General features: G+C 36.4%; 1 protein-coding gene across 3 annotated transcripts in view; it reads right to left on the bottom strand.

Moving 5' to 3' along the window:
* GABRB1 (gamma-aminobutyric acid type A receptor beta1 subunit) overlaps window positions 1–17390 on the bottom strand; it is a 375428-nt gene extending 358038 nt beyond the window's left edge. The window contains exons 1-3 of one of the 3 annotated variants that reach the window (XM_006922474.2): window positions 16940–17390; window positions 16685–16776; window positions 16156–16223 (exon numbers count right to left, since the gene is read on the bottom strand). In XM_006922474.2, coding sequence (XP_006922536.2) covers window positions 16156–16223; window positions 16685–16757 — 141 coding nt within the window. In that variant the 5' untranslated portion in view covers window positions 16758–16776; window positions 16940–17390. Of the gene's footprint in view, window positions 1–16155; window positions 16224–16684; window positions 16777–16939 lie in introns of those variants that run through there. The other 2 variants (XM_015597505.2, XM_015597506.2) reach the window with 2 other exon arrangements.
* Between the last annotated feature and the right edge of the window lie 226 nt (window positions 17391–17616).

Genomic DNA, 17616 nt, shown 5'->3' with positions numbered 1-17616 from the left:
TGGAGCAAGAGCACCAACAATCCCCTACGTTATTGCTTGTTTTAAGGCCTGAAATTCAAAATGCAGTCTTTTGGGGTGGGAATCTGCCTGACTCTTCCTTTAGAGAAATAAAAAATATGTTCTTAATAGCACAATTTGGACTAGAGTAAACTCTAAATTGAAAAAAAAAATTGTTGGATAAAATAAGAAGGGGGCATGGTATTGTGACTTATAATAAACATATATTTGGTCTTCTCCCCAGCACCTTCCCCTTTTCTGGGACAGTGTTCCTAAAACCCTTGGAATTTCCTAAGTGATCATAGTGATAAAGGTGTCTTTTGCGATGTTAATCAGGTGGCTTTTGGAAAGCACCTGAAGATGGGGGCTGGTTGCTGGGATAACTGACCATGTGGTTAGAGGGTTGGAACTTTCAGTCCCAGTCCCAAACCCTGACCTCCAGGGAGGTTAGGTTGAGTTCAATACCAAAGAACAATGACATAATCGATCATGCCTATGTAATGAAGCCTCCATAAAAACCCAAAAGGATGAGTTTAGAGGGCTTCCAGGTTGGTGAATACATGCAGGTCCTGGAAGAGCCGCACCCCTGGAGAGGGCCTGGGAGCTCCACACCCTTTCCCCATGCTGTGCCCTATGGATCTCTCCATCTGGTTCCCGACTTATATCCTTTTATAATAAACCTGTGACCTAGTAAGTAAAATATTTCTCTGAGTTCTGTGAGTTGATCTAGCAAAAAAATAATCAAACCCAAAAAAGAGGTCATGGAAACCTCTGATTTTACAGCCAGTTGGTCAGAAATACAAGCAACCTGGACTTGCAGCTGACATTCGAATCGGGAAGAGGGGCAGTCTTTTAGGACTGAACCCTTAACCTATGAAATCTAATGCTATCTCTGGGTAGATAGTGTCAGAATTGAGTTGAATTGTAGGACACCCAGCTGCTGTCCAGAGAATTGCTTGTTGTATGTTTGGGGAATACCTGCCCCCCGCCCCCCCCACACACAAACATTGCGGTTGGGTCCCAAAACCCAAAAGAGAGTGTAAGATATCTATTTGAAGTTAAACAGGCCTGAGCTTTAAACACAACTCCATCACAAATCAACCTTTCTGTATTCAATACTTTATCTGTGAAATTGGGATATTAAATATTCTTATCTCTAGAGGCTCTTATGAAAACTGATGTCAGCTATTTATTCTGGCACCCAATATATGTATGTATTCATTATATTTTATCAACTATTTTTTTCCTATTCTTACCATTAAAGGTTGTCTTTTTTTTTTTTCCTGGACTAAATACACACAGATTTGAATTGCATGTATTATATTTAAATTTAATTCAACATGATTTTACTTAGCCTGCCCTTTGTGAAAGGCACTTTTCAGGCACTGTCTTTAAGAAGCTCTCATTACAGAAGACCATTGGCATTTGAGAATTTAATGTCTCCTGCATCTCCTCTTCATTAACTATCCTGAAGGTTAGTGGCATTGCAACTTTTTCTGAGATATAAGTGTGAGTAGTATACACTGTAAGGTCAATAAATTAGTTGTTCCAGAAAGAGTCACTGAATTAATGACAGCCTAGCTTAGTGTTCTGTCACTGCCTCTGAGTGTTTGGTTGTAATCTTGAATTATATATACTATAAAGGTGATTAAAATGTGGGGATTTTTGAAGCTCTTACAATGGGTCACTTGTAAATACCAAGTAAAAATCTTAGAGGGTTAAATTCCTGAATCAGAAAGGGTCTTAGGGAAATGCTTTCTCATCTCACTCTCTTGCCTTTGGACAAAATAGCTGCATAAGCCAACTAGGACAGATATAATCATATTTTCTTATTCTGAAGGTTTCTAAGGATGGACACTTCCCAGATCCTCTTCATAGCTCCTTCCAGCGTCTTCTCACTCATTACAGTCAAGATGTTCTTCCTTATGTCTAATCTAAACTTTGCTTTTTTTCTTCAAGTTAAGAGTTCTCTCAGAAAGAGAACTAAATTCATTCTTTCTTCCTATTTCCAATAAGTACCTAATATAACACTTTAAGTAACACTTTGCATGTAATAGGTCCAATGTGATTTTAAATAGTGAAGGGATCAAACATTTTCATAAACTGGAAGACATTAATTCAATCACTCCTTAATCTTTACGAAGTTCAGCTCTGGGGTAAATAATATCAGATGCTATTGCATTTCATCCTAGGATCCATTGTGCTCAGTATTAAACATGTTTCTAATCTTTAAAACCTCTCTATGTTTAAATGCCATTAGAAAAAATGATGTTTTATATCTAATTGATCAAGGAACCTAACTTCTACACATTGACTCTGAAACCAGTCTTCCTGGGTAGAAGTCACAGCTCTATCACTGACTTGCTGTATGACTTTGGACAACACTCAGTTTCTTTATCTATAAAATAGAGATAATAATGATACATATTTCATATGGTTGCATTATGGATTAAGTGGGTTAATACTGGTAAGGTGCTTAGAATAGTACCTGCTTTGTAGAAGTGTTCATAAGCATATTATTATTATTATTATTATTATTATTATTATTATTATTAAGATTCCAGGATGATTTTCTAGGCCTTAAGAAATAGCATTCATATGCTATTAATGAATATCTCTCTTTCTGAGTATTCTCGATAATTTTAGCTCTACAGACTTCTTAGCGCTATTTTCTCTGCCTGGAATATCCATCACCTTCCTACCTACCTACATTATTCTACTCTGAAACATCTCAGCTTGGTTGCACTTTCTTCTCTGTCATGTCATGAATTGTGATCTCATCTTCAGGGCCCCTCTGTTTTAGTGCTACCTGTGGTTAATTATGACCTCATGAAGACAGTTATCTTTTCAATGTGATTCTTGGTTGTTCCTTGAAGGAATAAAGTAATTCTTACAATTTTTAATAACATTTCACAATTCCTGGAAAGTTTCTTTGCTCTCATGAAGTACTTGGTAAACAAAGATGAGTTGGTACATGAGGTTTTTATTTTTTGATTATTTCAAACTTTAGTGTAAAAACTCTTAGGTTATCTCATCTACTCTTAATTCTATTGTTGGTATTTACATATAAAGCACTAATAACAGTTCCTGGTATAGAATAAATGCTCGATAAATAATATGATAAGAATAAGAAGAAGGAGAAGGAGGAAAGGAATCTATATTTTCTCCAAGTCAGGCAGCATTTAGCCTTTAATGACCTAAAAAGAAAGCATAATTTGTCCCCATTTTAAAGATGAAGAAATTCAAGTTTTGAGTGGCATAGGGTGACCATAAATACTGGCTTTTCCAGGCCAGTGTTGGTTTACACTTCTTGTACCAGGTAATATAAATAGTATTCACTTTCATTCTCAAAAGTGCATATTTGGACAATAAATTGTTTGATTACTCTAGAGTTAATTACCCAGATAGCAGATTCTATAAGTGGAGGTTCTATTAGTAAAACTAGAAGTCAACTCCAGAGCTCTAATTCCAAGGCTAAACCCATGGAAACCACATAGCCCATTTTTCACACATACAAGGGAGTAATGCAAAACATAACATTTAGCGAGGTATGGGAGGACCATATACAGATTGACCTTTAAGTTTGAGAGGTCTCAGGGAACCAAGAGAACCAAGAAGACATGATCAGGAGGGAAGGTGAGGGATATTCTTTCTCTTTTTTCTATTAGATCTTACGGAATAGTCTCACAATTAGAAGTACTATGAATTTCAACTGCATGATGAAAATCTCAATATCAAACAAAAATATTATTATATTTGATTATATGTGATGTGAATGTTACTCCTGATGTCCTGGCATTAAAGAGGGAGAAATTCATTAAAAACCTGGGAGATAATAGAAAAATAATAAAAATACCAACATTTAATATATATAGTAATTTAAAATTTATATATCACATGTACAGAGCATATATTTTATATGATTTATCTTGTTTGATTCTCATAGCTCCCTGAAATAGGTAGAGCAGAATTTATTATTCTTATTTTACATGGAACTGAGAATCGAAGGGCTTAAGTCATGAGATTTATACTTGAGAGTATAAATTAGGATACAACATTATCCTGACATTTCAAAGTGATTTAAAAGTATTCAAATATAACTTGACAGAAGCACATTCAAGGAGAATGCACTTAAGGGAAAAAAAACAAAATTATATATGCCAGATAGGGAGTATCTGGTCCTAAAAAATTGTCAGTGTGTGCTGCCCACTAGATACTGATTTAAACTTTGAGATTCATCAAGTTATTAAAACTACAAGACATTATTATCACCTTGCCCAGTCAACATGGATGCTATACTTAGAGAGAATGAAAATAAATTTGTTGAATTCCCATCTCAGGCTACAAAATATTCGGCATCACTGTCAAATCAAGCCAAATGCCTTTTGAGTAAGGAGGATCAGTGTGAATACCACTAATGCTGTCTCAGCATACCTCAGTTGTTTTTTCTAGCTATTTCATATCAGGTCCCAAAGTCAGGAAACTGCTGATTCTAGGCAAAAGTATGAAATAACTCCTGTTTCCTGTCTCTTTTCATATCCCTTTATAATCTCTGTCTCTTAAGCAAACCTATTTCTTGTTCAACAATTTATTCACACTTCGTTATAAATACAAGAATTGAAAACTAGCATTATTGTTGCCTCTCTCAGGGTTATTTTTATTTCAGCAAGAATCAAAGCTGAAGGTATCAAGATCTAATGATGGTATTTCAACCTGATAGCTTCCTACTTCATCTGAAATCACCTGTAAATCCTCCCTAACCACACTGTCAACAAAGTCCCATATATTGACTCAAAAACAAACCTGTACTCAGTGAGATTGAATAGTATTGAGAAAGAATAATGGCAATTGCTTTGAGTTTGGGTTCACATATCTCTGTCCATCTTGCAGAACTGTCGGTGCAAATCCTTTAAAATATGGAACAGCTGCATGGTGACTATACAAAAACATAATTTATCAAGATATGCTTATGATCTACAACGATGATTTTGAACACCGTAGGGCAGGTGCCATCTGTATATCGTGAGTCATCTCTTCCACAATTTCAGAGAACCAGGCTATGAAATCCCCTTCAAACATCATGACAAACACAGTTTGTGGGGATGTTTCCCAAAGTGGTGTTTGAAGAGATGTAAGAGATACCAATAACTCACCAAGGGCTGAATATGATTTTTCAGTTTTGTGAGTACATTCTGCTCTCCAAATGTTTCATCTTGTCTCTTTTCATTTCCAACTTCAAAACTTCTAAAAATCAGTTCTCATCACACTAAGCCAAAAGTTTTCAATTGACCAACGTTAATATCTTTATAGTAAATCATTTTTCTTCTTTTCATCAGCCTCAACTCAGTTTGAATTGTGATTTTTATTTTCTCAGTTTTTTCTTTGGGATGTGTTGAATTGTGTGTGTGTTGGGTTTTATCACCATTTAATGTGGTAGCTGACTTAACACATTTACTAGTTTTGACAATTTACTATGTGAATGTGGAAGTTTCAGACAAAAATTGACACTTGAAAGCAAACATACCACGTCATTGCAAAGATACAATTATAGCAATAATGATTAGATAGATAGATAGATGTACAGAGATATAAATATATATTATGTACATATATATATTTAATATGTACATAATATATATTTATTATATATTAACCCATATATTATATATATGGGTTAGGCATATTTTTGACTTAATATTTTAAAATTTGATAAAGATCTTTTGAAATCTAATATCTCATTCAAAACCTCTCTGGATTGGTTGGAAAACCCTTTTATACATGCTACCTTTTATGTTTGTTTTTCTTTCCTGCCATTCCCTTTGTAATCATCAATCAACTTATTCTTTGATAATTTCTTAAATGTTTCCAGAAATAGTGATAGTTCAGGTGCTGGTAGGAAGATGATAATTTGAAAATGAAAAGCAGTTATTATTTGCTAAAGCTGATAAATTCTATGTGTATACAACATTTGTACAGAGGTCGCCAATTTATGCTAGTTTGACTTAGAATTTTTCAACTTTACAATGTTGCAAAAGCAATGTAAGGTCAGTAGAAACTATCCTTCAAATTTTGAAATTTGATTTTTCCTTGGGCTAGTGATATGCAGTACAACACTCTCTCCTGGTGCTGGGCAGCAGCAGCAAGCCACAGCTTCCCATCAGCCTTGTGATCAGGAGAGTTAACAACAGATACCGTACAGTGTACTGTGTTGCCAGCATTTATGGATATTGTGTTTTGTGTTTTCACATCCCATCCGGTCTACAAAATGCCCATCTGTTTCTTCCGCTTCTGGTGAGAAGAGGAAAGCAACTTCTTTTGAGATGAAACTCCACATAATTGCCCAACTGTAGGTTAATGTAAGTGCTCTGAGCATGTTTAAGGTAGGCTAGGCTAAACTATGATGTTCAGTAGGTTAGGTGTATTAAATGTATTTTTGACTTAAGATATTTTCAATTTAGAATGGATTTATCAAGACATAATACCATGTAAATCAAGAAGCATCTATATAAATATCAACGCACACACACACACACACACACACACACACGTTGATATTTGTCATGATGTGATTTTGTGTCTGTGAAATTGTGCCATGTGATAAAGTTGTTTCTATGGAAACGGCTCATGATTCATGAACAACATAAAAGAAAATTACAGACGAAGGTATAAGGTAGACCTGACATAGAAACTATTAATTCCTGAATTAAAAAATTAAAATGTCATTATTACTCTTTTTTATGACTAGAAAAATTCTATTATAATCCTAATAAATGTTATTATTATGTCTCTATAATATGCTAGGAGCTACATAGCTTAAAAATAATCCTAAACTACCTGGAGTTTACACAATGTAGAGGAAAAAGACAAGGTTAATAAATAAAAACCTTATACAGACTGAAAGATGATTATTGTGTTATATTGGGTCTTTTCTCTTTTCAGTCTTGATTTTTTTTTATAGACCCAATCTATGTATTTTCCAGCAGAATTCTCTCTAGTGTGGCTACAGAAAAGTTTCCATAGAAGCAAAAGGATTTCCTGTAGGTTTTGAAGTAAGTGTAGATGCATTTGGATGGGAGAGGATTGCAGGTGGTAGGAGGGAGAAATGATGGCCCCTGACATGAGAAAATGTTCTAGGCACAGGTAAGATTTCAAAAATAAATGTCATTGAACTGTCTCTATGGTAACCACAAAACTGTTTTTCTTGACTGAAGAATTGTATAATATTACCTTGAAAATAATAGATCAGAAGAAAAACCTCTCCATGAGTCACAGAGAGTTAGAGTAGGCAGGAACCCTGAGCTTTCAACAAATCTATTCCCCTGCTTTCAGGAAGAATCCCAAATAAACACTCATTCAAGTAGGATTCACTCCTACCAACTTCCCTGATTAATCCATTCAGCAACAAGAGCAAGGCATCTAGCCTCTAACTTTTCTATTATATGCGAAGGGCCTTAAACCATACTCTTTTTCAGTTGAGGTAGGGATGGAATAACTGATTGCTAACAGCTACTTAAGTACCCTCTTCTAATGGAATCTATTCTCAAGCTGCTTTTCTGTCTTCTTTCTCCAAACTAAATAACACAATCTATGAATATGCCTTTGCTTAAATAGGTATCCTCTTTCTGAGAGACCATTTGTAGGGAACAGGGTTCTGTTGAATTCTTGTTTTAAAATCATCCCCACCAGGCCATTCAAATGTTTCAGTTCTGCAAAGCTCCTGGGAATCAGTTTTTAATTTCCTGGAAGCTAAGCTTCATTTTTCAGGGCATGTTGTTGGACTCATTTGTGCTGTCTGTTATATCCAGTTTCATTTCATCCCCAAATATGATTTCTACAAGAACTCACACTGCTTTCATGCAATTTCACATGACAACACAATGTTCCAGAAGGACTCTGAATCATTTTAGGGACACAATTGAGAAGAGAGCAGATGCTGTGTAAGTGGGCTCCCCATACATTTTCCCCCATATAAAGGCAACTAAAACAGAGTACAAAGATCAGTTCTTGGGAAGAATTTAAAAAATATGGTCTCAATTCTATCAGGGTCTAGGTCCTCCTAGATAAAGAACAATATTGCTAGAGATTAAAGTTGACTGTTCCCTATTATCTGTCTTTGGCCAGCACCCTTTCTGCATATCTCTAACCAACCCATTCCAGCCACCACATTTATGAGACCCATATATCTGATAAATATATATATTTAATTCTGAAAACATGTTAATCTACTTCAGTGGTAAACAAGATGGTTGGTACTTCTTACCTGTGTTCTCTCCCTGGGCAGATGGTGTCATATGTATCCATCATTATTCAATATGGGACTGTAGAGTATCCTAGGTTCATTTCCTCTCTAACTTCCATTATCTAATCAGTGACAAAAATCCCTCTGATTTGCCTCTGTTTTAATATCTTTTTTTTTTTCTTTTTTAACTGTCTATTCTTAAGGCCACTGTTCTACTTTAGGCATTTATCATCTCTCATCTGAACTTTGAAACACCCTCTTAGCTTTTCAACTAGGAATGCTCCCTCCATTTTAGCCTTCTCTACTCCATCCTCCACATAGCTTCCAGAATGATCTATATGAAATGCAAAACATAGCACCTGTTAAAACCTTTAGCATGTTTTCTGTATTTCAAGATTGGGATTCATTTCTTTAGCATATAGATTTCAGCATCATTGTATCTCTGTCTGTGTCTCTACACACATACATATATATGTGTATATATATATGTGTATATATATATGTGTATATGTATATATATACATGTGTATACACACAATATATATATGTGTGTGCTTTTTTAAAGTGAAAATGTAAAACATGTACACAATTTTTTAAATCAGACAATTCAAAAGGACATATAAAGAACTGTAAGCATCCCTCTGACTCATACTCCTAAAGAAACACTGTTACTTATTTCTTGTGTATTCATCAGAAATAGACAGTGCACATATATATTCATAGAGAGGCTTTTTACACAAGTGAGAACATTTAATAACAACCTTACTCCGTGCTTGTAGCACTGTATTATCTCTTGACAGTCTTCCTTGTTCCTTTTAAGTTCTCATAAGAGTGAATTACCTGTAGTTCTCAGAATGTTCCATGCTGTTTTCAGGCACACCAGCCAATGCTTATGCCCTTCCTTTTGTTTGGAGGCTTCCTCTCATTTGCTAACTACTCCTCCTCTTTAGGATTCATCTCCAGCATTAACCCTTCACCATACCTTAGAAACCACTGCTCTGTGCTCCCACAGAATCCTGGACTTGTATGTCTTTATCATAGCAATAACCACAGTTTTAAAACAATTTTGTGTATACATTATCTTGTACACTACAAAATATTCGAAGGTATGTAATACGTCTTGGTCATATTCCCATCTCTAGTGCCCAGTTTAGGATGTGATTAATTGTTCTGTAAACACGTGTTGAACCAAAACACACCGAGACCAAGATAACTATGGATGTTTCAAAATCTTCCAAAAGAGAAAAATCTTCACTTCAGAAATAAAAATTTTAAATAATTTTTTTTAAAAGACTATAAATTCCACAAGGACAGAGATCACATCTGTTTTATTCACTAGAGTAGTTGAATGAATGCTCTTGGAAAAATTGCCTTTAATCTTAAATAGACAATGCAATTATGGGTTTTATTAGGGTTATAAGTGTGGGAATACCTTAGGCACTTAATGAAGGGGAGCAGAAAAAGCCACTAGCAGAAAAACAATAACTATGAGGATTCTGAAACAGGGCAACTGTACTCATGAAAGAAACTCATATACCTTTCATTCTTTTTTTGTGGCCAGCCTTCTTTTCTAAGTTATCACCTCTATTAGAAATTAATTATAAACCCTTTCTTGAGCATTTCTGTCAAGTGTCAAGTAATAGATTGCTATATCTCCTGATTATTACCTTCCTTCAATAGATAGCAGTCAAGAGATTTCATGAAATCCATGATCTGCTGAAAACAGAAGTATTCTAAAATGCAGAAACTTAATCCTGGTATTATGAAAAATAGGATTCAGTGCTCTAAAAAAGTTCTTGGGGGAAATTCTGTACTAACATTTAATCAACTATAAGCATATTATCCACTCATCTTCCTCTTCTGCTTGAGGATAATAATGTCATTTGAATTGTTAAAACTCATCATTTGGAAAGATTTAATACCATTTATTGTCCTTTGGAAATGTTTTACCTTCATTGATACTGTAAGCTTTCATTCATGTGTGTTTTGAAGGTGATATCAAGACTTTGGGGCCTGCCAAGACAAAAGGCATCAAACACAGAATTGATACTAAGTGATGTTCAGTTGAGATAAACATCTTGGCTTTACCCCTTGGTACCCGATTACCTGATGAAAAGATTTTAGGTGGGTTGGGTAAATATTTCAGGATACCCAGATCCTAGAAAATAATGGTTTCCTTCTGTTTCACATTGTCTTGAAAAATGTATTATTTTGGCAGTAGTGGAGCAATGTTCCCAGTTCGAATACAATGGACAGTATCAGATAGAAATACTTCCATTTGGCTCCAATATTCAATACTATGTAAACCAGGCATTAGTCAAGTCCCATTTCGAAGATGATTGCAGCAATGTTTTTTATTGCTGTTTTTGAGAATAGTTTAATTAGGAAAAAAATGGATGATAATGCTATTACCAACTAAAATGATGACTGAAGAGGCCCTAGAATGCAGACGATCATTACCGCCATATTCCCAGGAAAATACCATCATTTGCATTCAGTGGGAACTCAATAAATGCTTATTGATTGACACATCTGACAAGAGAATAAAATAAAGTAAAATGGACTCTAACTGGAGAATAAGATGGAGAGGAAAAATCTTGATTTTGACAGTCTAAAATCTTTAAAGGTCTGTTTTATATTATAGAATATTTGAACTGGAAAGAGGTTTAGCAATTGTCTCACTTACCTTCATTTTACAGAGAAGAAATCTAAGGCCAAAAGAAGTTGAATGACTCACTCAAGATCCCAAAGCTAAGTACCAGGAATTATTTTTTTTTTTTAATTCCCTAGCAGTTAGGAGCCAGACCCTGGAGTCAGGCTGCCTCATTTCAAATTCTAGCTCTGCCATTTACTGGCTTCATCTCTTCTGAGCAAGTTATTTAACCTCTCTTAACCTAAGTGTTCCTCTCTCAACCTCAGTTTCTCCATCTGTAATGGGGGGCAAAATTGCATAGCCTTAAATCAAGGATTAAATGAACTACTAAAATGAAATACTTAATAATCATACCTATTACATAGGATGTGCTCAATAAATATTACTATTTATTTTCATTGTATTGCCTAGTCTGGTCTTGTACTCCTGAGAACATAGGCTTTCAAATGTGAACTTAAACTTGTAAATATCTGGATAAGCTTGCTTTGATGTTGCTTAAGGTATAAAAATACTTTTTTATTATCTCCAAACAGAAAGGTAAAACGAAGATTTTCCTCTCTCAGCTTCTCCAGATATCATATATTGTAACCCAGCACCTAAAAGCAAGACCTGATTGATTATACATATAAGAAAAAAATATTTATATCTATATTTAACTACTGATAACTGTTCCTACCTTTAAATGGTACTGACCTATTTGCTCTTTTTGCAAAATAATTCTATTAAAGTCTCAGAGAATTTACTGACAGCAGCAAGAGTATGTTTAGGCTATTCTACAAAGCTATTGCAAGCTCCTCAGTGGGAGCAAAACAGTTTGCAATGTTCTCTATTTGGGAGAAGAAAAATCAGTGGTGTTCTGTAAAGCAGTAGGACATTATTGGAGTGACAGTGCTTGGCAATATTTTCATAACGATCATTTAAGGCTGACTGACTCATAAGTATTGACACAGTTAGGAGGGTTTTTTATTAAAGTCAAACCTCACTGTCAGCCTGTTTGCCTTTGTCCTGTTGCTTATCATCAATTACTAAACCAAATTCCCCTTTCGAGCACAATTACCTGTTTAACTATCTAGAAATTAACAAGAAATTTGGAACCTTCAAATAATACCATTCCTAGAGAAATTTAAGAGAAACAAATGTTCACTTCTTAATAATGCTAGATCTCAGAATAATGGACAATAATAATGTACTGTAGCCTTACTAATCAAAGATAACAGCAATTGACATCACCTAGGAGTTGTTAGAAATACAGAATGTTCAACACCATCTCAGACCTCTGATTTATAATTTGCATTTTTAACACTTCAAAATCTCAGAGTGATTCAGGTACACATTAAAGATTGAGAAACACTGACTTAAAAAAATGGGTGAAGGGAAGAGAGATTCTGGCAGGTAGTTACTGTTTTGTGTGACCAAGATGATGATAATCAGACACAAATGAGGTATGTACCAGAAATCTGGAATCAAACATTAAAATAACAATGACAACAATAGTAGAATTTAGTAACACTGAGTATTTGGTAAATTATATTTGTTTTTCTTTTAGGCATTATTTATACAGTTGGCTTATTAATTTTTTTGGTTGTTTTTCTTGTTATTTGTAATGACTATAAGAGGATTCACTGTTGCATCCATCCATGCATGAAGGAAGGAAAGAAAAAATGAGTACATGGTTGCTCAGAATGATTTAATTTAGGACTCAATAGATATAAAGTCTTCTAGGCATGGTCACTTGGACCATAGTGTCTCTGCATTTGGAACTCCTACTTGATCATCAGAAACCACCTCATTAAAGAAGGAACAATTGGTCCTTGGAATCTGAAATATAAGAGTTCAACAAGTTGTTCGCAAGTAGTTAAAATCATGTTTCTCAAATGTACTACAAAGAGAAGACTTGCGTACTACTAGTTGTGTTTTACTGGGCTTATATTAGCAGTTGTTAGTGGTTACTTTAAAGCAATTTCTGTGGGCTATTGTCTCTTTTTTGCCCCAAATGCCTCTTGTTCATCTTCAGTCACTCTAGTGTGTGTGTGTGTGTGTGTGTGTGTGTGTGTGTGTGTGTGCGCGCACGCGCGCGCGCACGCGCGTGTGTAGGTATATGATTGGCAGAAATTAGAGAAGATTTGAAGGGCTTAATATAACAATAAATGAGAATCACAGTGTTTTTTTAAGATGATTGTTAAAAAAAATAACAGTATATAGTCACTATGGCATGCACGACATATCTTATGATGCCAGAAGAAAAACCTTTCCTAATTCATCAATAATATTATTGCCTGAAAAAAAAAAGGTCTTGCTCTTAAGTTCATTTTTTTTTTCTGCATAAGTACTATTCATCAGAGGTTTTGCATTCACTGCTCAGTACCAACAATTCTCGATTGTAGATTCCTGACTATAAAAACTGACTATTTTCTTATGAGGAGGGGGACATTTTACATTCTGAAGTATATGAATCAGAAAATATTCTTGATTTTATGCAGTCTTTAAAACAGACAATGCTATAAACCAATATGAAATTATATTTCACTCAGGGTAGCATAGGAAAATAACAAAAATTAACAGAACCTAGTTTCAAACCCATTAATGTAATATACAATTATGTCATTTTTCCAGCTGTGGAATGGGTGGGTGATAATGGTAATGAATAAGAATATAAAAATGAGCAATGCTTTAGTAATGAATTTTAGTATGAATTTTCCTTAAAACTGTTTTTATTATATTCTTTGTTCATTCTTATTTTTTATTAGCTTTGGTGAATATTTCCTATTAAGTAACTTCAAAAGGTTACTCCCTATTAGGTTCCTGAAACATGATTAATATGTGTAGCAATGAGTCTTATTTCCCACAGACTTTTCACCCCTCCTTGAATTATCTAAAAATCAAAGCATATTATGGATCATTCTCTTAATCAGGGCTAACCATCTAGATTGTGTTTATACAGAATGCTCAATCCTAAAATTCCTCTTTATTTTCATTTTTCTTGGAGTTATTGCCAATCTATTTATTTCAATCTTTTGTCATAGATAAGAGAAGATAAAATAAATCTTGGGTCTTGTTGGTAGCTCTCATTAAAAGGAGAAATAAAGAAGAAAAAGTAAATCAAGGTTTGTTATGTTTCAATGGTCAGTGTTTCCTATTTTTCTATATGTCTCTAACATCATTATGGAAAGGTGATGGGTATCTAGTAGAATGTATTTTTCATAGATGTGTCTGTTTGGTGAATATTTTTAAAATCACGTACATATATACACATGATGCAGTGAGTAAACAGACTGTATTATTCCATCATTAGGAGCTATTTCCAGTGGTACTGCAATTCAATTCAATTATTTTCTGAGCTTATGTATGAATTCAGTTGAACAATTGATTATAGAGAGCTTTCTTGTTGTGGTGGTTGTTTTGGTTAACAGCAACTTCCCTATTCAATTCAAAATTAAAAAAAAAAAACAGAAAAGGTGTTTATAAATATAGTGAACAGAATTATACATTTTTTTAAATTCTGGAAATTATAGTACCCTATACAGAAGACTAACCACTCGCAAAGGCACAATTTGCCTTTTGAGCTTTCTAAATCATCTCTTATTTTATAAATGATCTATGTGAGTACTTACGAGTTGTCAAAATAAATGACTAAAAAGGAAAATATTATCATTATTTATCTATATAATACAGACAACTTGTTTTTGTTTAATTTGTTCAGTTGTGATGGCATGAATTAGGTATGATTTGTTTAGGTACACATGTTATTACATTCCTCAGTGTTTGTAAATAGTGGTTTATGGATTATTTCGTGGCAGTGACATGTATGTGAACAGAATATTGTAAATAAGTCAGGCTATTAACAATCTTTGCCAAGTCAGAAAAATATTCATTGTGCATTATTTTTTAAAAATTGGTTTTCTTTTTCCAATACAACAGAGACCTTATCTTAAAATAGCATTTCAAATAAGCTATTTAAAGACCAGTAAGTTACAACTGTAAAATTAAAAGTTTAATAGTCACACTTTTATTATAACCCGATTTAATAAATTATAAATATGTTTATTCTTTGTCATAATCTTAAATTTTTCTTAAACCTTACTATGTTAAAAAGAAAAAACAGTATTGAAATGAAAAGACAATAATAGCCTTACAGCTATAGAGTGATTTAAAAAAAAAAAAGAAAACAAAGGTTTTAGTCTTTAAATTATTCAGACTGTCTAAATTTCTGCTGCCACAATATTTTTTCGCAAGTGGAAAAAAATGACATTTTGCTCACATAGATATAGCTGTTCCTGGGGTGGTTGGTTCTAGAAAAGCAACAGGCTTTTCCCCCTGCCTTGCAAGGAGCAACAGAAAGTCTAACAACTAGAAAACTGCTACCCCACAGTGGTTGGAAACAGCCAATAAAGAACGTGACAGCTATGATTTCAATCCATTTCGCAACAGCTTCAGAAAAGGAGGAGGGGGGAAAAAGGAAACAAAAGAATGTTAACCCTTTGAAATGAAAGAATTGCGCTGTTCCTATCGTCCCCCTCCCTTCCACCGTCCCTTTAATCATCAGGCTTTTCTGGCATGCTTAAGTTTCTCGGATAAAATAAAGAAATAACTCGACCTGTTCTCTTTCATCTTAAATTTGCAAGCAGCAAGACAAATTCAACAACCCCCACATGGTAACAATATGAGCCTCTCCAGAATGTGGCTTGAGCATTTTCGTATTAGCAAGCACAGACTGTTGTCTCAGCCTGTTGCTCCTGCCACACGGTGTGCTACAGCCTGGAAAGAGGGATGGGACACTCTGAAACCTCATTTCTGTGCGTGGGTGCTTGGTGGCAGGGCCGCGGACATCGGACCTGAAGAGAAAGCGGCTGCGGACCACTGTCCGAGGACCCCAGTGCAGGCCGCCCGACCACCAGCAGATGGTGCCCTCCGCCTCGGAACACTAAAGGAAACCCTGCTAAAGTAATGCTCAGATTCCGCCCCACCCCATTCGCGGCTGCCAGTCACCGGTCCTTCCCCAAATAGTGCCGAGCACGTTTCCCCCGGAACACTGCAGTAGCCCGCGCGCGCGCGCGTGTGTGTGTGTGTGTGTGTGTGTGTGTGTGTGGTAGAAAATACAAACCAGGGGGCAGCAATGTGTGTGTGCCAGAGAGGGGGGGAGCGCACCCGGAGTGGGTCTCCCGGCGCCGGGGCGAGATGACCGCCAACGAAACGCAGAGGGCACCCGGACCTGTCCATTTCGCATCTGCGTAAGCCCGGCCGCCGGGCCCGTCGGGAGGCCACTCACCATGTTCACTTCAGAGACCATGTCTATGCTGGCGACATCTATTCGCATCCCGACGTCCACTGGGGGCCCTGTCGGGGAGTGGGGACACGTTATGGACGTATTCTTAGAGTGGCGACCGGCTGAGTTGGGGCGAGGGGCTTCCCTGCACTTGCTACATTCTGAATGGGCTCCCTCCACACCCACCTACCCTCTGCTTGCAGGGGACAGCCTGGGAAAACATGTGGGCACACGCGTGATGCAGTGACTATGCAAAGGGTGTGTCAGGCCAGGGGAAGGTCGACTCTGCTTGGGGTCATCTACCTGAGACTAGGAGGGGGAACGGGGGGCGGAGGTCCGGTGCGTGTGTGTGTGTGTGTGTGTGTGTGTGCGCGCGCGCGCGCGCGAGCGCGCGTGTGTGTGTGTGTGTCCAGGGCGTAGGGCGTACTGCACGCTTAGGAAAATAACCTGCTTTTTTTTTTTTTTTTACATTTATCTTTGACATGGAGGAGAACTAGATATGGGTTACAGGTTGAAAAAGATGAAGCTTTACCTCCAAAGTCCGGCCGCAAGCGAATGTCATATCCTTTGAGCAATCTGTCCACTGTCTCTTTCACGTATGACATGTTGCTGGGCTCATTGGCGCTGAAGGAAAGAAGTAGGGATCATATTCAGAATGAGCACAAACTGCGAGCAGACACAAAAATAGACAGGCACACCTACCCCCAAATAACAAGCTACATGATCCAGCAAGCATGTTAAAAGAAAAACACCAAGAAAAAAGAGACATTCAATAACAGCAGCTCACCTGTGTGCACAACAGACCAGCAATCATCATTTTTTTGGGAAAGAGAGAAGCCCCAAACTCTCTCGATTTTGTACTGTCCACATTACTAACTCTGATTAAAAATTGTCTTTTCGGCGAAGATTCAAGGAATGCAACTTAGTCGGCGGCAGGGCACTAATTCCCCGAATGGACTTGCGCATGCGCAGAGGGTGCTCACTACCAAAAGACACCTTGTGCCTTGCAAACAGTATTCCTAGTGGAACAGGCAACAGATTTCAATTCCTTTAAAGTTCCTGTTTGTGGTGCTCCGCGTCCTTCTGGTAGTCGGAGATATCCTGCTATTTGCTTGCTGGGGATTCTACGTGCAAGTGTATACACAGAGCTTTCTTTATGCATTGGAGGTTGCTATGTTCTTTTCTGTCCTCAACCTTTTTTTTTCTCCCTCTCAACTCGCAGAAATCTGGCTAAGGCTCCTTGTGACTGGCACCTTTCTTTGACAGTCACGATGGTCCAAGAACTGGGGGTTTGGAGGCTGGGCGGTTCTTTGGTCACCAGTGTGTGTGTGTGTGTGTGTGTGAGAGAGAGAGAGAGAGAGAGAGAGAGAGAGAGAGAGAGAGAGAGAGAGAGAGAGAAATGGGAGGAGGGAGGGAGTGAAGTGAGTGAAGAAGAAAAAACAGAGAAAAAGGGAAGGAGCAGAG

The sequence above is a fragment of the Pteropus alecto genome, unplaced genomic scaffold (assembly GCF_000325575.1).
Source record: "Pteropus alecto unplaced genomic scaffold, ASM32557v1 scaffold57, whole genome shotgun sequence".
NCBI classification, from domain to species: Eukaryota; Metazoa; Chordata; class Mammalia; order Chiroptera; family Pteropodidae; genus Pteropus; species Pteropus alecto.
The sequence above is the reverse complement of the archived record's forward strand: the minus strand, read 5'-3'. Positions and strand labels throughout refer to the sequence as shown.